Source organism: Lolium rigidum, chromosome 3 (genome assembly GCF_022539505.1).
Source record: "Lolium rigidum isolate FL_2022 chromosome 3, APGP_CSIRO_Lrig_0.1, whole genome shotgun sequence".
Classification (NCBI taxonomy): domain Eukaryota; kingdom Viridiplantae; phylum Streptophyta; class Magnoliopsida; order Poales; family Poaceae; genus Lolium; species Lolium rigidum.
The window spans coordinates 120,458,399-120,481,481 of record NC_061510.1 but is presented as its reverse complement, the minus strand read 5'-3'; the positions used below and the strand labels follow the sequence as shown (position 1 = coordinate 120,481,481).

Here is a 23,083-nt window from a genome sequence, read left to right as displayed (position 1 = left end):
ACCGTAAGCAGGCGTCTCCGAGGAGAACTTTGTGCTAGAATTTCAGAGAAATTCCGCGCCCAACAGACGGAATCCAGAGGATTAACTGGTGATTGCGGATCGAAACAAGGAATCTGATACCAATTGTTATGAACACACTCGGCTGATACAAGGTGAAGGGGATTGGAGAGGGAATTGGGGGATTCGGGAGTTGACAGAAGCACGGGAGGCTAGGGATTTCAGAATTCCGTTCTAGAGTTTTCTTCTTCGTTGCCTCAACACGAGGACTTTCGTCACACATATACGGCTCACTCAGGAGCACGCCCACTCACGCTTACAAAGTGCCAAAAGGCCACAGTGGCCAAAGGCCCAGCCCAGTAAGGCTCACACCGACTCTATGCTTAAGTAGGTACCAAGCCTTACATGATTCAGATAAACACAACTACTAGAACTATTTTTGCATGAATAAAGTATCCAGAACGCATCAGCATCAAGCTATAATTATCAGACTATGCAAACTATAATCCATCCAAAGTACAAACATCCCCAAAGAAAAACATGCAAATTTAAGTACGCAAGTGAATTCTTTATCATATCCTCCCTTGACTCGAGTGACAAGCGCAGTGGTGCCCAGCGGTGTTGCGGGAGGAGAACGTCGAGGCCAGCTCGAGATGGACAAGCAGATGCAGGGCGAGGGAGGTACACAGAAGTGGCGCGACGACTGTGACCTAGGGTTGCGAGGGACGACCATAAAGGCCACGGTTCCGCATCGGTCATCAAGGGGATCTTGAGGTAGTAGGATAGCGCCAGGGGCGCGGATCAGGGACGCATGGATCGGCGCTATCGCGTGGGGAAGGCAGCATAACCGGCGGCGGCGCATGGAACGCTTATCTCGCGTGGAGAGGAAACGACAGGGAAGGGGGCCGCGTGGAAAAAGGATGACACGATCTTTCTATCCGGATCGTGCGAGGTAGCCTATTTTTCCTTTTGTTTTGCTCGAAGATGGACTGCGCCTCAGGGTGGGGAGAACAGATGCATCTCGATCGTTTGATCGGTGTCTACGAATGGTTGAGATTTAATTTTCCTATGACACTTCGTGCCTTAGTAGAGATAATCGTCAGCTCGTGTATCTCACCCCGAACCTATCACCCCGAACCGGCCACCTCCTCCACCTCACCGCAATTCCCAACTCCGTCCCCCGTCCGCCACTCCACCCATCCCCGACACCGCGACCAGGGGTTCGGCTCCCCGCCCTTCCTTCCGGAAGCTTCCAGAAGCTTCCCAACACAATGGCGATGCTCCTCGTGCTCCGCTCGGCGCCGTACCACCGCTCCACCCTCTCCGCCGCCGCCCTCCTCTCCCCCTCCAAGCTCCGCCACTCCGCCTCCTTCCCCCACCCCGCCCGCCGCCTCCTCCGCGTCCCGGCCCGCGCCATCGACTCCTCGTCATCTTCCGGGGCCCGCCCGCTGCAGAGGCCCAGGAGCCGCTGCCCGCGGCGCCGGCCTTCGTGGTGGAGGAGCTCGGGTGGGGTACCCAGCTCGCGGTCAAGCTCAAAATGCTCGTCGCCCCGCCGTGGCAGCGCGTCCGCAAGGGCAGCGTCCTCACCATGAAGCTTCGGGGCGAGGTGCTGACTTCGGCAATTCTGAATCTGTAATCTAGACTTGTTGGGATTTTGTTTCAACATCTGTTAACTTTGCTATTATACTGTGCGGATTTGGATCTTCATCCTGTAATTTTGTGGTTGCAGGTAACGGATCAGCTGACGACCTGCTTCTCGTCGGGGCTCTCGCTGCCGCAAATCTGCGAGAATTTCGACAAGGCGGCATACGACCCGCGGATATCGGGGATTTACCTGCACATAGAGCCGCTGAGCTGCGGGTGGGGGAAGGTGGGAGAGATCAGAAGGCACATTGTGGATTTCAAGAAATCTGGTAATCAGAAGCTATGCTGAATTTGCTATCTTATTCCATGTCTTATCATACTGTGAACAGGCATTGCATGTTTCTGTAGGTAAATTTATCGTCGGTTATATGCCTGTCGGCGGGGAGAAAGAATACTACCTTGCTTCTGCGTGCGCTGAGCTGTATGCGCCGCCAAGTGCTTATGTTGCTCTCTATGGTCTGACCATACAGCAGACATTTCTCAGAGGTAACTGCATGTCCGACGATGACACGATACCGCTCTGCTTTGCTGAATGCATTTTTTTTCTTGACTTCCTTTTGTTATTTCTACAGCAACGACCCTTCATTCTGTTATAATGTTCAATTTCTGATATTTTAGCTTCCCACTGAACCGACTTTAGTAAGCTTGGCCATGCGGCCATGCCCTATGTGTTATTTGTCCACAGAATGAGACAGTCTGGATGCAGCTAAGATTCTTTCATGGTTGCTAAGACTTTTTAATTTGATTTGTAAGGTGTGCTTGAGAAAGTTGGAGTGCAACCAGAAGTTCAACGAATTGGCCGCTATAAAACTGCAGGAGATCAACTTGCACGGAGGAGCATGTCAAATGAAGTTAGGGAGATGTTGGCGGCCCTGCTTGATAATATTTATGGAAACTGGCTGGACACAGTATCTTCCAAACATGGTAATTTGAAACAGATCTGTTTCACTTTCACTTATTTAATGGAAATGTCGTCATTCCATATTTTAATCTATATAGGGAAGAAAAAAGAAGAAACCGAGGAGTTTATTAATTCAGGAGTCTATGAGGTCGAGAGACTTAAGGAAGAAGGTTGGATAACTGATCCTACTGTATGATGATGAGGTACAAATTCCTTCCAATATCACTAAGGTGGCTAGCAATTTATAGAAGACTAAATCAAGTTAACTTAGTTGCCACCACATCTTCTGCCCAACCCATAGTGATTAGTAATTTATATTAGGAATGTAAAGTGATGTTTCAGCCTCTTTGTTTCCCAATATCGGGACACCAATTGTAAGAAATCAAAAGGACGTACCCAGTGCTGAGAGCTCCCGCACTGTGCGGGGTCTGGGGAAGGTGTTAGTGGCAAGCCTTACCCTCACAAAGTGCAATGTGAGGAGACCGCGACTCGAACCTGGGACCTCTTGGTCACAGGCGGTGAGGCTCTACCGCTGCACCAGGCCCGCCCTTCACACCCATTATAAGAAATCAGCAACTCAAATAATCGTACCAAACGGTGGTGGCATAAGCTGTGAGATTGGACTCGCTCGAAGGGCGATTTTCCTTGATTTGATTGTTACTTATCGACGTGTGCTCAAAGAATACCCACGCTGGATTAATCGTATTCTGGGCCGGAGCAATGAACCTATTTGAAATCCAGCTCTGAAAATAGTAACACGTGTTGTAGATAGAGTTTGAACAGATCAAACAAGCACACGCAAACAAGAAATATAAGACATGAGATGCAAATTTAGTCCCAGAGCTTTATGTCTCTATATATCTATTTATATTTCAGTGCACAAAAAAAGAGATCCTTGGCCATTGTTAGTGCACAAATAGGAAGTCGTGTCTACACGTGAATCTTTGATTTTGAAAGGGAAGGGATTTCAGAGTTCTAGTTTATCTGTTTAGGTAAGTGTCCACAAGTAAGGAAACATCAAATTCTCGTACAAGAACATGTACTTGATATGTAAAATTGCTAGCTCAAGCTTAGTTGGAGTTTCTTTATGAAAATATGGGCATCTTCAGGATACATGGCTTGTCAGCTGGCAAATTAGACATGAAATTTAGCATTATGCACTATTTCTTTTTTGAATTAGCATGCTGAATTATGTATTTGGCTTCCCTTGTTTTTGTTGGCATTGCCTTATTCAATAGGTAATGACAATGTTGAAAGAGAGAGTAGGACAGAACGACAAGAAAAGCCTGCGGATGGTGGACTACAGGTAATTATAGTTCTGGATAACTTGGTAGAAAGTGGAAACCAAGCAGCTGCATGATTTTTTATCTTTTATCTTTTTTTTTTTGCTTCAAGCATACACATAAACTCATAAACACTTTTATACACATTCATAGAAAATAGCAATAAATAAAATTCCAGGCTGAAAGACCAAAGTGGAACTATGCTTGTTATCATGAAGTGAACAATAGCCAGTGGGACCCACAACTATCGTGGCTCTTTCTTGTTTATATGAGCGGAGGAGTGCACACCTGTGGATATTGTTCTTATGGGCTGGGATATTATATAAGGATTGGATTGGGAAGGGTAGTTGTAGGTGTCAATAGACTTGGCCTTGGGCTCATGTGATCCAGCGAAGGAGCATTGGTACTGATGTCACTTCCAAAGTTCCAAGGGCAGGAAGAAGTAAAGGGGGCCTTCTAACCTTAATTGACTTGAGGCGCAAGCTAAACGATGACTTTATAATTTAAAGAAAAGATAAACTTTGTAGCTGAAAAGATGATTGGGATCATATCCTTTAGCTGGTGTCAGCCAGGCCCAACTAAGCTTGGCACACGGGCCCTGGGTGTGTCCCTGGTCCCACATGACACTCTATCCTGTTGCATTAAATGTCGTGATTTTCCTTTTCTATGCTATGAAGTGTTTATTCGTTATCATTATGTTTACACTCTTGCTTTGTTTGGTATTGTTTGATGTTGCTCGATTAATCTGGAAAAGTCAACAGCTATGAACTTATTGTTTCATTTACTGAACTGACATTGGTCTGCCTTACCAGGAAATATTCACGTGTAAGAAAATCAACTCTTGGAATAGAAGGAGGAGATAGAATTGCGGTAATCTGGAAAAGTCAACAGCTACGAAGAGAAATTTATAAGTCCGGGAAAGTGGATAAAATACCTCAAGAACAAGAAGATCATCATCGCTGCTAGAGCCATTGTCCACGTTCGAGGCAGAAGAGTTACCGGGGCGCGAGGTGTGGGTCCGGCCCATCTTGTGCTTGTTTCCCACCACGTAGGGATCCGGATCCTCCTTATCCAAGGGGCGCTTGCGGCAAGGCTCCCGTACCTCCTCAGCAATGCGAGGAAAGCGCGCGAGGGCCTGGAAAAAAGCAAGTTAGTTACACGTCAAAGATATACCGGAAACAGCATTCCGGATTCCCAAGCTCTTACTGCAGCAGAAGGGGGGTTATTGTAGCTGAGGGGACGGTGGCCCTAGGACCAGTCCGCCGACATCTCGGTTTGGCAAATCTGCTTGGCCTTAAGGACCACATCAGACTTGCTCAAGCCAAAGCTGGTGATCCTAGTTGGATCCCTACGGCCGCTCATCTGGCCTATCTTATGGACCCGGCGTTGTAGAGGAAGAACCCGGCGCGCGACGAATGCGCGGATTATATCGTCAGAACAGATGTCGGTGTCCTTGTTGAGTTGCTCCATGAACCGGATGATCCGGTTAGTCTCGACATGGGTGCTCTTCGGATTGTGCTTCCAGTTAGCTTGCGAGGGCACACCGGGAGCATATGCCGGAAGGTTGATGAAGTCAACGGCGCCCTTGTTCTTGACGTAAAAGAAGGTTTGTTGCCATGCCCGGCATGACTCCAAACCAGAAAACTTGTAGAAGGGGCTCCCCTGGCGGGCCGTAACAATGCAAGCCCCGCATTGAACCGGAGGCTTGGGTTTCGGAAGCTTCTTATCTTGGATCGAGTTGATCCGAAGATTGAAGAAGCGGGCAAAAGTTTCGATGGTGGGGAGGAGGCCAATATAGGCCTCCATGAAGAAAACGTAGCAAGAAAGATAAAAAAATAGCGTTGCCAGGAAGGTGGTGAGGTTGGAGCTCATAAAAATCTAGAAACCGGCGGAAAAAGTCCGACGCCGGGAGACCAAAGCCGCGCTCAAAATGAGCGGCAAAGACCACAACCTCTCCCTCTCGAGGCTCAGGCTCCAGCTCGTTGCCAGGAATCCGGCAGGCCCCTGCTCCGGTATCCTCCGGGAGCGATACAGCCAATCAATCTCGGCTTCCTTCACGTCAGAGCCCTTCCAGGCTCCGCGGGTGTACGCGGCCAAGTTCACGCCGGAACCTTGGTCGGAGCTGCTAGCCTCTTGGCCCCGTCCGGTATCAGTTTTCGGGGCGGCGGAGGTTTCATCCATCCGGGTGAGTTCTTCCTCGAGCCCATAGGATTCTGTAGATCCGGATTGCTCTTCCCCCAAGGAAATCTCAGGGGAATTGCTAAGTTGGGTTCCACCGGAAGGTAGCCCACCGGTTTCTTCGGAAGAAATTTTCCGGTTAAGTGTTGAACTGACTAAAAACAAGTTTCCCGCAAACTACTCCTTCTCAAAGATCTACGAAAGGAAGAAAAACGAGAACAAAGGGAGGATAAATACCCTACTGCGCCAGGTATGAACAGCAAGAGCAGAGGAATGCAGGATCTGCGAGGCTGACCTGAGGGCGGCGGCGAAGACCTTGAGGCTCGATGGAGTGAAGGGTTCGCCGGAGTTCGGCGAGGAGGCGGCCGACGGTGGCAAACGGTGAGGAAGGAGATTCAGAGGTGCATCCCTGGGCCGGTTGAGGACGTTGCGGCGCAATCTTGGCCGAAGAGGGGAAGCCTGCTTCGCGGTGCACTCCTGCGGGCGGTCGCCGGAGAGCTTGGGCGCGACGATGAACGGCGGCGAGAAGAGCCCAAGCGGCGGAGTGCGCAGAGAGCGGTGGGAAGACGAAGTGAGAGCGTGAGGGCGACAAGGAACCGTCGCAGCCTTAAGTAAGGAAGAGGGTCTTGGGCCGAAAACCGCCAGGCCCATGGCGCTTCGCTTCGTGGGCCGCCACGTGGCCCAACAGTACACGCGCCGCAGGAGTAAGCCACACGGAGGACCACAGGGATCAGGAGTGGCGCATTAACTGCGCGCGGAAGATGAAGGACTTGACGCCTGACACTGGCGCGTCAGGCACAGTGCGCATGTCACTGACAGGCACAGACTTCGGGATATTCTCGACTTCGTCGAGGTGAGCTTTAAAGACAAAGAAACCGGCGAAAAGAAGCCGGAGATGTTTGATGAAAATAGTTTGGACAAGTAAGTTCGGCGAGGTGCCGGATGAGTTTAAATGGAAACCGGAAGAATTAATCCGGTACGTTTTGAGGAGGAACGTGGCATGGCCTGTCGGAAAGATTCCGCCAGGCTATACCAGCTTCGGGGACTAATGTTGGGGGGATGGCCCCCGGTAGGCCAAGAGTGTGGCAAGTTCGCCATGTTTGGGTGATGTTAAACCGGGTCACAGAGTGATCCGGAATCTTTAGGTTCAGCTAACCGGAGCTAGTACAAACCGGTATCCCCAGAGGGGTATGCCAAAGTACTAGTTTAGAGAGGCTGTGCGGCTAAGTGAGAAGGTACCGGAACCAGAAGTAACGGTACCGGAAAACCGGAACCAGGGGTTACTGTAGCATGTTGGCACTCTGGTCAAAGATTCCTTCGGGAGCTAGAAGACAAGGATGAACGAAGCAAATCAGCTTTAAACGAAGCCCTGGTGCCAAAGCAAGAAGATGACGTTAAATATACCGGCGGAGGTCACTGCCCCCTGATTAAAGTCATAACAGGCGCCAGCTGGGCCAAAGTAGCTTTATAAAGTAGCTTAGCTCATCCTAGATTCCATTCTTGCCTTGTAAGCCACCCTCTCCCCTATATAAGGAGAGGGGGCACTCCCCTGCGCGGGACGATTCGCACCTAGAGAGAAATTAGGTTGTTCATCAGCAGGTAGGAAGAGACTTGTATTGTAGATCTTCTACCTCTGGCCAAGGGTCAAGTTAAGGAATACATGCCGGTTTCTTTTCATCTTCCTTCCCTGTTAACCAAACCCTCCCCCGGATCCTCTAGCGCACATTCGGCCCCAACTTAAGCCATCCTATGACATCTGTCTGTTCACCACGACGACAGTCATGGTGTCCATCTCTTCTCCCCCACTATCGGGTGCCCTGGCTAGCTTTATATATGCAACCAGCCTAGGGTTTTACGAGAGTCCTAGTTGATTACTTCTTCGGGTTGCCTTCTTGGGCCTTCTCCATATTGTGCCGAGCCAGGTATAGTAATAATGGGTACCCAAAGGGTATGCCCATGTCATCTGGTGTTTCCTCTTCCTGGCCTAGCCGCCGCCCTCTGTTAGTATCTCTAGCCTCACTTTCGTGAAGAAGAGGATACACTAGGAGAGTTGGAGCAATTTTCGTTGGTTTATTTCTCACACATCTCACACAATGCCATAACCAACCTGAGGGTTGGGGATACAGATATATAGCTGCTAGCCAGCCACGAATATGCTAAGATGCTAGTCTAACTGCCAGTCCTTGATGCCCCTAAAAGCGATCAAGGGTGCCGCTAACCGCTTGATGCCCCTAAAGGCGATCAAAGATAGTTTCCTATCCTAACAAGCAATCCTTCACAAGGACCATGTATGTCGCAGCTCAGCCCTCCACAGGACCATGTGCAGGCAGCCCTCCACAGAGACAACAAGACAGGGACTTTATCCAACATTCTCCTCCTAAGTCTTGTACGTTGTCTTGTGGGAGCGCTCGAGCCATCCCGAGCCGTACAAGTCCCCGTGCACGAGCTCGAGCCTCTCCTTGGCTCGAAGCTCGCCCGGACGTCGCAGACTCGCTCCACATGGTCGAGGCACGCGAGGCCTCGCACCATCTCCGTGTCACCGAGACGCTTCGGGGCCTCGAAGTGTGGATGCTCGAAGCGCTCGTGCCATCGCCACGCCTCGTCCTCCCGACGAGCAGCCGAGACAGAGGGGTTGTGCCACCTGCACATCAAGAATATAGAGGCGATTTGTGCCTCTGGTTATCTTGGCAAGCAGGCGACGGTGGCGATCCCAGATGTGTAGGGTCCCATGCTCGATCAGCACGCTCGAGCCGTTCTCATCCAGCTGTCCCAGGCTGATGATGGAGTTCCTCAGCGCAGGAATGTAGTAGACACCAGTGAGCAGCCAATGCTCTCCAGTCATGGCGGTGAAGGTGACGGAGCCGACACCCTTAATCTCCACGGCGGAGGCATCCCCAAACTTGACGGAGCCTCGCATGTCGGAGTCAAGGTCGGCGAAGAACTCCCGTCGACCGGTCATGTGGTGAGTGGCGCCGGTGTCGAGGCACCACCCGCCAGTCTTGTTGTTGCCGGAGCCGTCGCCGAGAAGGGCGTGTGCCTTTGACTCCTCGAGGTGGAGGAGAGCCGCTGCGGTTGGTGCCGCTGGAGTTAGCTCGATGCTTGCATGCGCCATGAACAGAGCTGGCTCCTCCTCCTCCGCCTGTGCGACGTGTGCCTGGCCGCGTCGTGGCTGCCGACACTCCCTGGCCCAATGGCCAAGCCGGCCACAGTTGCGGCAGGTGTCGTCTGGTGTCGGCTTGTGCCTGCCGGCGACGCCTCCACGGGCATTATCGTTAGCAAGTCCTTGCACCCCGGCCTGGGCGTCTTTGCGTGGCTTGCCACGCTTGCGGCCGCCTGGCGTGGAAGAGGACTCCCCCTTCTTCATGTCACCGTGGCAGGAATCCCACTGCTCCCGAGTGAGAAGTAGCTTCCCGTCAATGGTGATGGGCCCCGAGAGAGGCTGTGGCTCGTCGGTGTCGACGACCTTGAGGCGACCTATCGCCTCCTCGATCGTCATCGTAGGGAGGTCCAGCAGAGACTCGATCGAGCGAGCCATCTGCTTGTACTTCTCGGGGATGCAGCGAAAGAGCTTCTCGACAGCTCTCTCCTCGTCGTAGGTATCATCACCGAACTGCACCATCTTCCGCAACAGAGTGTTGAGACGGAGAGCAAAGTCATCGACGTCCTCCCCTGGCTTGAAAGCTAGGTTCTCCCACTCCTTGCGAAGTGCCTGTAGTGTCGACTTGCGAGCACGGTCGCTGCCGATGCGTGCCGCAGCGATGGCGTCCCAAGCCTCCTTGGCAGTCCGCTTGTTGGAAAGCGAGAACTGCATCTCGAGCGAACCGCAGCCGATGAGGGCATCCAACGCCCGTCGATCCTCATGGCGGTCGACGTCGCCGCATCGGGACCGCCTCCCACATGTGCCACACTCGGAGCCTCGATCCTCATGACCGCGGCCCACTCGACGTAGTTGGTTTTGGCGAGGGTAGGCCACCCAACGACCGGACCAACGTCCTCGACCACGATCCCGACCCCATGCGAGGCCACGGTCTTGGTCGTCCCAGCGGCCGCCGCCGTGCGCGCCTCCTCCGGGAGCGCCACCGCCGTGCGCGCCTCCTCCGGGAGCGCCACCGCCGTGCGCGCGTCTTCCGGGAGCGCCACCGCCGTGCGCGCGTCCTCTGAGAGCGCCACCGCCGTGCGCGCGGGCGTGCTCAGCTGCCCACTGTGCCACCCGCTCTCGCACTGCATGTGGCGCCGCTGCGTCGACGCTGCCATCAGCAAAAACGGAGCCGTTGGCGCTGCCGCGCAGCACCTCGACCTCCGCCGCCACTGCACGTGCTGCCCCGCTGCTTCTGATGCTTCTACCTCCGCTCTGGCTGCTGCCAGCTCCGCCGCCGCCGACCCTCGACGCCCTTCCTCGTCGCCGCAGCGGCCGCCGCGGCCACTCGTTCACGCTCCTCCGCCGCGGCGCGACCGGCCTCTCGCCGACGCCGCGTGCCGGAGGTAGCCGTGTGCCGAGAGTGGCCGTCGGACATGGCTCGGCCGTCGGGGCCGAGCGCCGCTCGACAACCCGGACGGAGGAAGCAACCGTGGGCGACTGAGGCTGCTCCTTCCCCGTGAAGGGGAGGAGCGAGAGATGCTCGAGCCGCAAGACAACCTTGCTCTGATACGACTTGTTAGTATCTCTAGCCTCACTTTCGTGAAGAAGAGGATGACACTAGGAGAGTTGGGGCAATTTTCGTTGGTTTATTTCTCACACATCTCACACAATGCCATAACCAACCTGAGGGTTGGGGATTGAGATATATAGCTGCTAGCCAGCCACGAATATGCTAAGATGCTAGTCTAACTGTCAGTCCTTGATGCCCCTAAAAGCGACCAAGGGTGTCGCTAACTCGTCGATCCCTGATGCCCCTAAAGGCAGTCAAAGATACTTTCCTATCCTAACAACAGTCCTTCACAAGGACCATGTATGCTGCAGCCAGTCCCACAGGACCATGTGCAGCAGCCTCTCCACAGATACAACAGTACAGGGACTTTATCCAACACCCTCCTCCCCCGCCATCCTCCTGGGCGGCGGCGGAGGATCTGCCCGCCCCGCCTCGAGCAGCCGCCCCTGAACCGCCGCTGCTGCCAGCCTAGGCCCCGGTCCTGGCCTTGGCCCCGGCGGCAGTGGTGGCGCCCCTTCCGTCGGATGACGAAGTGGAGGAGAGGGTTTCCGCGGCGATGTTTCATGGGAGGCGATGAATCGTCGATGGAGGAAGTAGGGCGACACTGCTACTTGGCCGGGGCCTGATGCTCTCCGTTGGTAGCCATGGAGGATTCGGAGGAGCGGGTGAACACCTAAGTCCTTTGGTTGGGCGACGACGGTGTTGGTGCACTGTTCCTTTCTTGGAGGCGTCGCTTTTGGAGAGTCTGTATTTCAGGTGTTGTCACTGTGGTTGTTGTATTGATGTTGCTAGGTATGGAGTGCGGTACTTTTATTTTTTTTAGTTTTCTTTACTCTTTTTTGGATGTGTAAAATTTTGTGGGACAAGTTAGCAATTCATTATAGGAAGAAATGGACGACCAAGATGGGCAGTCCGATGAGATAAATTTTGTGAATGATCGTATATTGAGAAAGGCTACTACTATAACAGTTCTTTTATCGCAAAAATAAATAACGCACTTTTTATTTAATTAACTGAAACATGGGAAATATGTGCTGGACGACTAGGAACTGGGATGGTTATTAAAATCTGTCTCTTAGAGGGGACTCATGTGTCAGCCTTACACGCTGCCGTTTCGTCCCCTCCGTCTTTACGCCCACCGTCTTCCTTCCCTACCCGCACAACTTCCCAGTTTTGAAACTACACTAGAATTGGGGAAATCGCAGAGCGTCGCCGGAGAAACCGCCGCGCGAGGAGGATCCTTTTGCCTCCCGTAGACCGTTGCGCGGTGTATCGGCCGAATCGCCGTGCCTACTTTGTCGCTTTGCTCCCGCGCGTCGGCCCTATCGTCCTGGTACTGTTTGTCGCTCCCGCCGCTAGCGATCTAGCGTTCCACATTGCCGTCTGAGTCCAAGGTTCGCATCCGTAACGAGATGTCGTCATTTTCGCGATCATCCCCGCCGTTAAATCTCGGTACACCGCTTCGTTATATAATTTTAAGAAACTCTAGGCGTAATAGTTCTAGGATTGTTAAATATTCCTAATTCTTCTTCAGAGATTCTTTAGTACTACGGTGCTACAGATTCACGGGTTCGGCAATATGTTGTGTTATGGTTTGTTCATACTTGATGCGTGCCTTGATTTGTACTTGACCTCGCTTGTCTTGTCCGTGTACTTATCCCGTGTTCAAACCCTGGGACCTAACGGTCCGGGAGTAGTTAATTGTTCATGTTCATTCTTCTGTTGTTGTGTTTTTCATTACATTTTGCAGTGCAGCAGATTGATTGCGTCCGCAACTTTCATTGCTCGAGGTCGATCGAAATTGTACTTGACACACGTTTGTACTGCGTACTCGTCAACTATTTAGAATTAATAATTAAGGCTACTTTTGTCAGTACTTGCGTGTAATCTGCTTCTGACCATTATTGTTTTTTCTGTTGTTGTGTATATATGCTTTGTTGCAACAATCCAACACGATGGATGTGGATATTTGTTTTTTGTTGCGCAGATAATTTCTCAAGATCTCCAACAAGCCGAACAATCGGTGATACATTGCTTCTTTTAAGCACATCGACACGAAATACCCACTCGTAGACAAGCTTTCGTTGAACATAGAGCTGATCTCGCGAGATTCCGAGCTCGGACTCGACAAGGAAGGAAAAAACTATTACTTCTCTTTTCTCAAGAAGGAGGAAAGGGAAGGCTGGACACGGCGACAAGATGCATAAAACCAACACCAAGTGTACAAATGATGTAGCAGTTGCTCGGCCTGTTGAAAATGCAGAGGAGTGTGCTACTTCACTCGCTGCTGCTGATAATAAGAAGGGCAGTCAAGTGCACAAGTCGTTGAGCACAGATAACAGAGGCATAACAATTGCTCGTCCGAATACAATTGTCAGCAGCAACACTTGTATTCGGACGAGCAATTGTTATGCCTCTGTTATCTGTGCTCAACGACTTGTGCACTTGACTGCCCTTCTTATTATCAGCAGCAGCGAGTGAAGTAGCACACTCCTCTGCATTTTCAATTGGCCGAGCAACTTCTACATCATTTGTACACTTGGTGTTGGTTTTATGCATCTTGTCGCCGTGTCTAGCCTTCCCTTTCCTCCTTCTTGAGAAAAGAGAAGTAATAGTTTTTTCCTTCCTTGTCGGGTCCAGGCCTGGAATCTCTGCAGGATCAGCTCTATGTTCAACTGAAAGCTTGTCTACGAGTGGGTATTTCGTGTCTGATGTGCTTAAAAGAAGCAATGTATCACCAATTGTCCGGCTTGTTGGAGATCTTGAGAAATTATCTGTGTAACAAAAATTAAATATCCACAAAAATTGTGTTAGGTTCTTGCAACAAAGCATATATACACAACAGCAGAAAAAACAATACTCTTCAGAAGTAGTTTACATGCAAGTACTGAATAAAGTAGCCTTAACTATTAATTCTAAATAGTTGACGAGTACAGGCACAAACGTGTGTCAAGTACAATTTCAGACCGGCCTCAGGCAACAGAAAGTTGCAGACGCAATCAATCTGCTGCACTACAAAATGTAGTGAAAACACAACCACAGAAGAATGAACAGGAACAATTAACTACTCCCGGACAGTTATGTCCCAAGGTTTAAAAACGGGGATAAGTACACAGACAAGACAAGCGAGGCTGAAGTACAAATCAAGGCACGCATCAAGTATGAACAAACCATAACACAACATATTGCCGAACACGTGAATCTGAAGCACGGTAGTACTAAATAATCTCTGAAGAAGAATTGGGAATATTTAACAATCCTAGAACTATTACGCCCTAGGGTTTCTTAAAATTATATAATAGAGCAGTGTACCAGGATTTAACGGCGGGGATGATCGCGAAAATGACGACATCTCGTTACAGATGCAGACCTTGGACTCAGACGGCGAATGTGGAACGCTAGATCAGCAGCGGCGGGAGCGACAAAACAGTACCAGGACGATAGGGCCGACGCGGTGGGAGCAAAGCAGCAAAGTAGGTACGGGCGATTCGGCTGATACCCTGCGCAACAGTTCTGGGAGGCAAAAGGATCCTCCTCGGCGCAGCGGTTTCTCCGGCGACGCTCTTGCAGTTTTCCCCAATTCTAGTGTAGTTTCAAAACTGGGAAGTTGTGCGAGTAGGGGAGGAAGACGGTGGGCGTAAAGACGGAGGGGACGAAACGGCAGCGTGTAAGGCTGACACATGAGTCCCGTCTAAGAGACAAATTTTAGTAACCATCCCAGTTCCTAGTCGTCCAGCACATATTTCCCATGTTTCAGTTAATTAAATAAAAGGTGCGTTATTTATTTTTGCGATAAAAGAACTGTTATAGTAGTAGCCTTTCTCAATATACGATCATTCACAAAATTTATCTCACCGGACTGCCATCTTGGTCGTCCATTTCTTCCTATAATGAATTGCTGACTTGTCCCACAAAATTTTACACATCCAAAAAAGAGTAAAGAAAACTAAAAAAATAAAAGTACCGCTATAGCACTCCATACCTAGCAACATCAATACAACAACCACATTGACAACACCACTCTCCAAAAGCGACGCCTCCAAGAAAGGAATAGTGCACCAGCACCGTCGTCGCCCAACCAAAGGACTAGGTGTTCACCCGCTCCTCCGAATCCTACATGGCTACCAACGGAGAGCATCAGGCCCCTGCCAAGTAGCAGTGTCGCCCTGCTTCCTCCACCGACGATTCATCGCCTCCCATGGAACACCGCTGTGGAAACCCTCTCCTCCCCTTCGTCATCCGACGGAAGGGACGCCGGGGCCAAGGCCAGGACCGGGGCCTAGGCTGGCAGCAACGACGGTACAGTGGCGGCTGCTCGAGGCGGGGCGGGCAGATCCTCCGCCGCCCTCAACGTCAGGAAGAGGAAACACCAGATGACATGGGCATACCCTTTGGGTACCCATTATTAGTATACCTGGCTCGGCACAATATGGAGAAGGCCCAAGAAGGCAACCCGAAGAAGTAATCAACTAGGACTCTTGTAAAACCCTAGGCTTGTTGCATATATAAAGCTAGCCAGGGCACTCGATAGTGGGGGAGAAGAGATGGACAACATAGTTCCGCCTACGACGCCCCCCTGCAAACATAGGCCGCCCTGTAAACATACTTATGATCATATACTAGATTGCTAGCAGCACGTAGGGATCCTCCACCGAGGGGACCCGAAGCTGGGTATGTCGTGTCCCCAATCTCGCTCCAGTTATCTCCATCGTCGCTCTTTTCCGAAACCCAAGTCTACAATTCGTATGCATTGGCGAGGTGATCCCTCGTCACCAGATACACCATGACACTTCTCGGTTGAAATAAACGACTAGGACAACACTGGATAAATACCAAGTCAACAACTTGGTTAAGGATAAATGGAACGATACCATGTAAGATCACCAAAATATGATACAAAGACGCTCGAGGAATATTTGCTTCTTGTGGATGGCCCCTCCTACACAAATAGACAACCTAATCGACTTTGTAAATTTTTAGTGATAGCAATTCCATATTGCTCCGTAATAAGCAAATGCCTACATTGGTGATCAATCATATGAAGAAGTGAGAGAGAGTTGGAGATTTTGTTACCCACCGGTGCCAACAATGTCTGTGTTGTTATCTTGGTGCGATCAAACACCAGGGTTGACATCTGCGTGTCTAAATAAATGCGTTATATTATTTCTGGGGGAGGAAACGTTCCCCAATGGTGACTTCATCAATTTTAATATCTGATCCGCCGGCTTAGTCTTCGAAAGATGTGTGTGTCTGCGTTCATAGGGGTGAGTCAATGCGTGTGTATGTGAAACGTATGTACTGTGTTTCTCAAAGGTAAAAAAAATGAACCGTAAGGCGCAACTTCATCATATGCCCAACTTCTAAGTTAATAATTTTAAAAGCACAATTGCAATTACATAAAGTAAATACACAACAAACCAACCTAGAAGTACTACACGAAAAACAACTCCGTGGTTGCTAAACTAGCAATAAGTCTTCCACACCGAATTCTAAGTTCTCTTGCAACAGTCTCAACTTTGAACTTACATCTACTCTACTCTATTTCAGAATTTAGATAGTGAGTTCAGCTGTTGTTAAGTGTTTGTTCCTCATTTTAATACTGTTTTATTGGAAGAACAGGGAAATTCATCCTTCAGAAGCTCTATGAGAGGATTGATTTCAATAAAGAAATTCTATCTAAGGGTAGATATGCAGAGCTTAATGTTGCTGACAACCGCCCTTTAAGGTATAAGATTTGACACTTTTAGTCGTCATAGTATATTTAGAAAATGAAAAACCTTAAAGTTCCACGAGAACTCACAGGATCCAACAAAGAGAAGGATCAGACAACCTTTACCAGCTTGTTACAAAAAGAATCTGATACAGCCAGACTTAGAATCAACTTAATAACATGGCACTTGAAATTTGGGATATTCACTTTGGCTCATAGGAGCATTTGCTCCCATTGTGTGAATCTACATTTCGACGTGTCAAAAAATTCTAAACTAAAAAATTTCATGTACATCTACACATTTTATGTTCGTACACTAGTTTTCAAAAAAAAACTATAAAAATTTGTGGCTCCAGTAAAAAAGACAAATTTTGATGCTATAACACGACTACGTACAGGACATTTTTTTGTCTTTTTTGTACACGCCACATAAAATGTTGTTTCTCCATGAAAACTTGTGTACTAACATAGAATGTCACGATGTACAACAAAAAATTATGTCAGAATTTTTTGACATTTTTAAAATTGTTTTTTAATTATTTTGTATAATAGGAGCATTTGCTCCTATGAGCCAAAACGCCACCTCCTTGAAATTTGGGATAGTGCTATAGTTTTACAATGATCCAATGTATCTGCATTTTTATAACTTGAATATTGGTGTTATCATCTAATTTCGCCATTAATCAAGCAGACTGTACCTTCACATATTTTTTGTTCAGCTATGTCATCTGCATTTTTATAACTTGAATATTGGTGTTATCATCTAATTTCGCCATTAATCAAGCAGACTGTACCTTCACATATTTTTTGTTCAGCTATGTCATCATCATATTTTCGTTTCAATCATAAAACAGTGTATACTTACTCTTATAATGTGGTTTATTAGGTCTTCTATGATTTGTAACTAGCTTTGATATTGAATGGCCTAGCACATATTTGGTTTAGCAAATAGCTAGTCAAATTTGACTTCATTTTTTCTAACATAAGATGCAAATTGAAGTCAATTTTTCGCTCCTCAACTCTTGGCCGAATTCAGATTTTGTCCCAACACAGTAGTCTCCAATACTAACCTTGCCCCTCAAATCTTGAATCCACAGTTTCAGATGCGTTGCGGTGGCTTTCTTACACATGGCATCCTAGTAGCAACGTAGCATATTCAACACATGATCTTCTAAAGACTAGAAAGGAAAAATCGTAAAACGAACAAATAGTAAACAACCATAAAGTTTAGAGGGGAGGGGGTGATACAAGGAAATCAGAAAATAGCGTGGAGGCATATGAAGAAAGCAACACAGTAATATCAAGGCTAAAATAGCTATGTTTCGACTGTAACCCGCATTAAACTGTTATTACTGATATTTATGATAAAATTATGTGCGTGTTTTCTCACATTATCTATTTTCTCTAGGTTATTTCTGAATGCTTTTCTCTCGAATTTTTCTGAACTTTTTGGCTTTCCTCTGAACTTCTGTCGTTATTTGTTATAAATAGCTGACTGAGTTGCCATATGTTCTAAAACTGCCACCCGTCATCCAAAACGCCTTGCAATGGTCTGAGGGATGAAATGTAAATGTTTTCAAGGGTTGAGGGGCAGGGTTGTTTGGTATTGGAGTTTATGGGCGAAATCTAAATTCAAGCAATGGTTGAGGGACGAATAATGGACATCTCCACCTATCTTTTTATTATGGCTGTTTAGGTGTGAAAGGAGAAGATAAATGTAAGTTACAATTTCGCTTAGCTAACAAGTTTAAGCCTTTTCACCTAAGTTCTTTGGCTGATAATAATGTCAGTAGTTGAGCACAGTATTTGCATATTGTTCCCACCCAAATGGATACAGGGATAACAAAAATAGGGTGCTTTCCTGTGTTGCACTTCCCTTCTTTCCACTTTCACTTTCACTTTCATATCATACCCACCATCAGTGCTGCTGGATAACTATTTTACTACTTCTGCCTTTGTGCTACCATCCTATTACTCCCTCCGTCCCACCCAAAGTGTCTCAACTTGGTCAAAATTTGGATGTATCTACCTACTAGATAGTGTCAAGATACATCCAAATTTTGACAAAGTTGAGACACTTTTGGTGGGATGGAGGGAGTACAATTGTCATGGGTTCTAGATTTATTGTTTGTGATTCATGCTTCACTGTTGTTAAGGGTGGCATTTCTCTGTGCGGTAGAGTTTTGCGTTGTTGACTCATTGTATTTTATATTTGTCCCTTTGGGCTCTACCATATTACTAGACCTGCTCATAATAACCATCATACGAACCATTTTGTGTTTGAAGAATGTGTTATATTTCCACAGACCAGATGAGGCAGAACTTTTTGAAAAGTCGGCGCAAAATGCGTATGCATCGTTTCGAGATAAAGCAGCCATGTCACGCTCAATGAGTGTAAGGATTGATCTCAGATACTGAGTAGCTTATAGTTCTTCAAGCATGTGCTGAGTTCTTGCTCCACCAGATTGATGAGATGGAGACTGTTGCTCAAGGTCGGGTGTGGACCGGCCAAGATGCAGCTTCAAGAGGGTTGGTTGATTCACTAGGTGGATTCTCACAAGCTTTAGCCATTGCAAAACAGAGAGCTAATATACCGCAAGATAAGAAGGTTAGTTCATCTATAGACAATGAGTCTTTTGTCATGCATATATATGCATGTATTTAGGGTTTATCAATTACATTCAATCTGGGAGTATATGATTGTAGCAATTGCCATCTCAATGCTTGACTTTTGGTGAAGTTCAAATAGCAGTGCTTTCTGTGCTTCATTCAGCTGTTTCAGTTGGGAATCCAGTTAAAAAAATTCACTTCTCAACAGATGCTGCAAGTTGCAGTGCTCGCTTCGAGGGGAAATACATGATTGAGAGTTTGCCTCCCAGATTCTGACTCTACTGAATAATGCAGGTCCAGCTAGTTGAGATCTCGAGGGCCTCGCCATCACTACCGGAGATCTTGTCAGGTATTGGGGGTTCATTGCTTGGAATTGACAGGGTTGTGAAGGGGTTGCTCCAGGACGTCACCTCCTTAAATGGAGTCCAAGCTAGAATGGATGGCATATTGTTTGAAAGATTGGAAAATGCGTCAGGGGAGAGTCAACTCTTCGTGCTCATAAAGGAAATCGTAAATTCTTTTGATTGATCATACCAGTCAATACATTAAGTTCTGCGGAAAGTTATAGATAGGAGAAGATGACAGAATAGCATGTCAATAGTAGACATCCACATCAACTAGATTCAGGCAGGCCAGATTAATACTACAATACACTTGGGATTGAATCATGCTACTTTGTTCTTTTGTACCGATGGGGCGATGCCCATGGAAGTGTTGTAACGGCCATACTGAAAATGCAAGAGTCTTAGTTTTCGTGTTGAACATGCTCCTGAGTGCGCTTTACTTTCTGTTACTGACATTTATGTATGTTGCACCATGTACCACATTCTGGTAGGTTCTTGTTGGTGAAGGCTTGTAGCTGTATGTTTCCCAGAGGATTTTTCTCGAAGAAGTGCCATGAGCAGGAGGATCTATGTTATGAAGGGATACGGAGGAGACCCAGTAAAGCACTTGCATTCGAATAGGAGCTTCAGTGATCTGCCCAGTTACGTGTGACCATGGTTTGTTAAATTTCACAGTTTGGAGTTCCTTCTAGGGCAGCTGGCTGATGAACTAGTAAGAGGAAAAAACTAACAAATGTGTTGTACCATGTACGTGCCATATTCTGGTAGTAGGTTCTTGTTGGTGAAGGCTTTTAGCTGTATGTTTGCAAGAGGATTTTTCTCGAAGAAGTGCTAGGAGCAGGAGACCCAGCATTTGCATTCTAATAGGAGCTTCAGTGTTCTGCACAGTTACGTGTGAACCATGGTCTGCCAAATTTTGCACTTTGGGATTCGTTCTAGGGCAGCTGCCCGATGAACTATTAAATTGAGCCAAACGGTTCAGAAATTGAGGTTTTAGGAAGAAAAACTAACAAATGTGTTGCAAACCAAATCCTATTGATTAAGCTGCTCAGTAATCAGTTGAGGTACATACCGGAGAGCATGCAAAGAAAAGATGCCCTCAATCCAAGCATGCTCGAAGAGCACACATGAATTAACCTCAATCCAAAAAAGTTCATTAGGTTGACTGGCCACAGCTTTCACAAAATATTTACATCTCTAATGCCAGTCATATAAATATCCAACTCCCCCTTTGGTTTTCCCCAATCCCATCCTTCCTCAAACCCGACTTGACGCGCAGCTCTCTCTCCCAACCCAGGTGGCGCGACCTCACCTCCACCAGATGCCCCGCCGGATTGAGGGCGGCGAGGACAGCGTCGGCAGTGAACGTGACTTCCAAAAGCGACCTCATGCCACTGTTACATGGAACACTCCCTGCCTTGTTGAGTGAGCATCAGACCAGTACCTTCTTGAGTGAGCATCTCCAGTGTGAAGAAACCTCTTGTTCCAGCGACGGTGCTTCTAATAGGAGAAACATTGAACAACACAATATTGAACTCGACATACTTGTCATTGATGCCATCAAAGCCGGCAGATAGCACTTCACTAAGAAAAAAAAACTAGAATGTGTCACTTGAATCTTGAGCAAACGATAAGGACGAATGTAGGAAGCACGGGACAATGTTTAAAATACAATTATATTTACAATTTAAATAATACGCAAAAACGTAAACTTTCGTAAAGAAATAAATACATAGTTTGGAAGCATTAGTTTTAGGCTATCTCAATATAACTAGTACCATGTAAAAGCTTGGAAGCCTGAAACAGAACTAGGTACATATGAAGCAGGGATATTTCAAAGCAAGAGATTAGTGCTATCTCAACTTAAATCATCTTTGTTGGAAGCATAAAAGTTTGAAATTGGAAGCATAAATATTTGTAAACAAGGAATTAGGTATATCTCAATAACTTATCATATCTGCATTGGAAGCATATATAGATATTATGAAGCACATAATCAGTGCTATCTTAGAATAACTCATCTTCGTTGGAAGCATATAAATTTGAGAATTTGGAATTGCCTATGCTTGCCTCTAGCATGTGAGTACATCTTCCTTTGATGTGCAAACAAATTTCACCAGGAACTATTTGTTTGTGGTCAGCTTACACATTGCATGATGGGCAAACGATAAGGATAAAAATCAATCTGCGGATTGCAAAAATCATATTACTCAATTACTTGCAGGGTACACACTGGGAAAACACTATAATATCACTAACTGCATGAGGACGAGCATGCTGCAATCGCTGAAGAGATGGATCGTCTAATGAGGCAGCTAGGAATGACAGCATCTCATCGCGGCTGCTGTGCCCTCTGCCTACAGGTTGGGACCTAGATAGTTGTAATTACCTTATCCGGACTCGTGTCGTCGTTGAAAAACGATACATGGATCAGTGGAAGCAGCCTCCAGGGCCGTGCTGATCCGCCAATCCCCCTCCCAACCTGCAGTGCCAGCCGCCGGCAATAAGGTATGCCTCGGCGACGGTTCTCCACGGCGGAACAACATGGGTATCAACGATTACTCCATCCAGGTGAAGGCGCCGGTCTCGGGCAGGATGGCGTGTGGCGGCGCGTTAGAGAGAGGAGTGGCGGTACGGCGCGGCGCTGTGGGGAGAGGAGTGGTGATGCGGTGGGGCGAGAGAGGGAATGAGATCAGGTGACATGCCTTAGGCCTGTCACGCATGAACAGTGTGGTGACATGCACCCCTTTTCTCACCGTCGGATCTAGATTAGATGGCAGGATATCACTGCTACAGAAACCATCTACAATACATTTGCTACAGGACATTTGGTACAGGATATTGCTACAGGACCAGCTACAGTCGCGCGCTACAGTGTTTGATCGTGTGTGTTCCTTTTCAATCCTACGGCCTATGGTGCATGTCACCGCACTGTTCATGCGTGACATGTCTAAGGCATGTCACCTGATCTCAGTCGCGAGAGAGACGACTAGCAGCAGAATCGATTGGGGAGGATGCCTGGATCAGAATTGTTAACCGACCGGAAATTATGGAGATGCACGTGTGGTTAACGGCACAAAAGAGATGGTGTGGGAAAAAAAAGTTGCGCGTGGACCGTATGATGGAATAGAGTTGGACGGGATTGGATCGGTCCGATCATTTGTTTCTCATCGGACCCCGGTAGGGAGTGTTTACCATAACTTCTCTTGTTTCCTGGGTGAACAGACTTAAGGTCATAGTACTATTCACGTTATATTTGTCATAGATTTGTTTTTTTTGTTACCTGAAGTAAATGTGAATCATTTCTGGGCCAAACAATTTTATATGAGTACAATACTGGATTATCTTTGATTCCTAAAAGAATTTAATTTTTTTTACTTTATTTGAAATTACTACATTTTTTGGAATATATAGGATGCGTCTGAGAGCATAAAGTGCGGGTCAGTTACAAGTGGTGTGGTGGAATCATGTTCGATGTTCGTGCAGGCCATAGATGGGTGACGATCATAAGAGCATGTCTAGTAGAGCCCCTAAACCCCTAAATCTGTAAAAATAACCGCCTTTTTACAGTTTTTGACGAAAAAATCGTAAAGACTAGAGCCCCTAAAACTGTAAAACTGTAAAAAAAAATCCCAGGTCGGACCTGGGAATCCCTTCTTGGCCTGTAGAAACGAGGGTTGGGCAATCCAACCCGTCCCCGACCTGTAGTCGTCTCGGACACGCGCGGGAGGGAACATTCAGCTCGTTCCCCTCTTCCTCCCTCTTCC

General features: G+C 47.7%; 2 protein-coding genes across 2 annotated transcripts; both read left to right on the top strand.

Moving 5' to 3' along the window:
- Nucleotides 1-1,516: 1,516 nt before the first annotated feature.
- On the top strand, nucleotides 1,517-3,848 carry LOC124702236 (serine protease SPPA, chloroplastic-like). Its single transcript, XM_047234359.1, has 6 exons — nucleotides 1,517-1,603; nucleotides 1,727-1,910; nucleotides 1,990-2,127; nucleotides 2,395-2,565; nucleotides 2,641-2,745; nucleotides 3,781-3,848. The coding sequence occupies exons 1-5, from the start codon at nucleotides 1,535-1,537 to the stop codon at nucleotides 2,736-2,738; spliced, it is 660 nt and encodes a 219-aa protein (XP_047090315.1). The 5' UTR covers nucleotides 1,517-1,534; the 3' UTR covers nucleotides 2,739-2,745; nucleotides 3,781-3,848.
- A 10,192-nt stretch (nucleotides 3,849-14,040) lies between these two features.
- LOC124695427 (serine protease SPPA, chloroplastic-like) lies at nucleotides 14,041-19,734 on the top strand. Its single transcript, XM_047228280.1, has 5 exons — nucleotides 14,041-14,125; nucleotides 16,272-16,377; nucleotides 18,669-18,756; nucleotides 18,827-18,970; nucleotides 19,267-19,734. Exons 1-5 carry the CDS (start codon nucleotides 14,041-14,043, stop codon nucleotides 19,498-19,500), a joined length of 657 nt encoding a protein of 218 aa, XP_047084236.1. The 3' UTR covers nucleotides 19,501-19,734.
- The last annotated feature ends 3,349 nt before the right edge of the window (nucleotides 19,735-23,083 follow it).

Bases quoted from the DNA above. Each gene is read 5' to 3' on its own strand.
- LOC124695427 (XM_047228280.1), top strand. From the start codon at position 14,041: ATGTGGAACGCTAGATCAGCAGCGGCGGGAGCGACAAAACAGTACCAG. The intron at 16,378-18,668 runs GTATAAGATTTG...ATATTTCCACAG, and splicing joins GCTGACAACCGCCCTTTAAG to ACCAGATGAGGCAGAACTTT. The intron at 18,971-19,266 runs GTTAGTTCATCT...TGAATAATGCAG, and splicing joins ATATACCGCAAGATAAGAAG to GTCCAGCTAGTTGAGATCTC.
- LOC124702236 (XM_047234359.1), top strand. From the start codon at position 1,535: ATGCTCGTCGCCCCGCCGTGGCAGCGCGTCCGCAAGGGCAGCGTCCTC. The intron at 2,128-2,394 runs GTAACTGCATGT...TTGATTTGTAAG, and splicing joins ACAGCAGACATTTCTCAGAG to GTGTGCTTGAGAAAGTTGGA. The intron at 2,566-2,640 runs GTAATTTGAAAC...TAATCTATATAG, and splicing joins CACAGTATCTTCCAAACATG to GGAAGAAAAAAGAAGAAACC.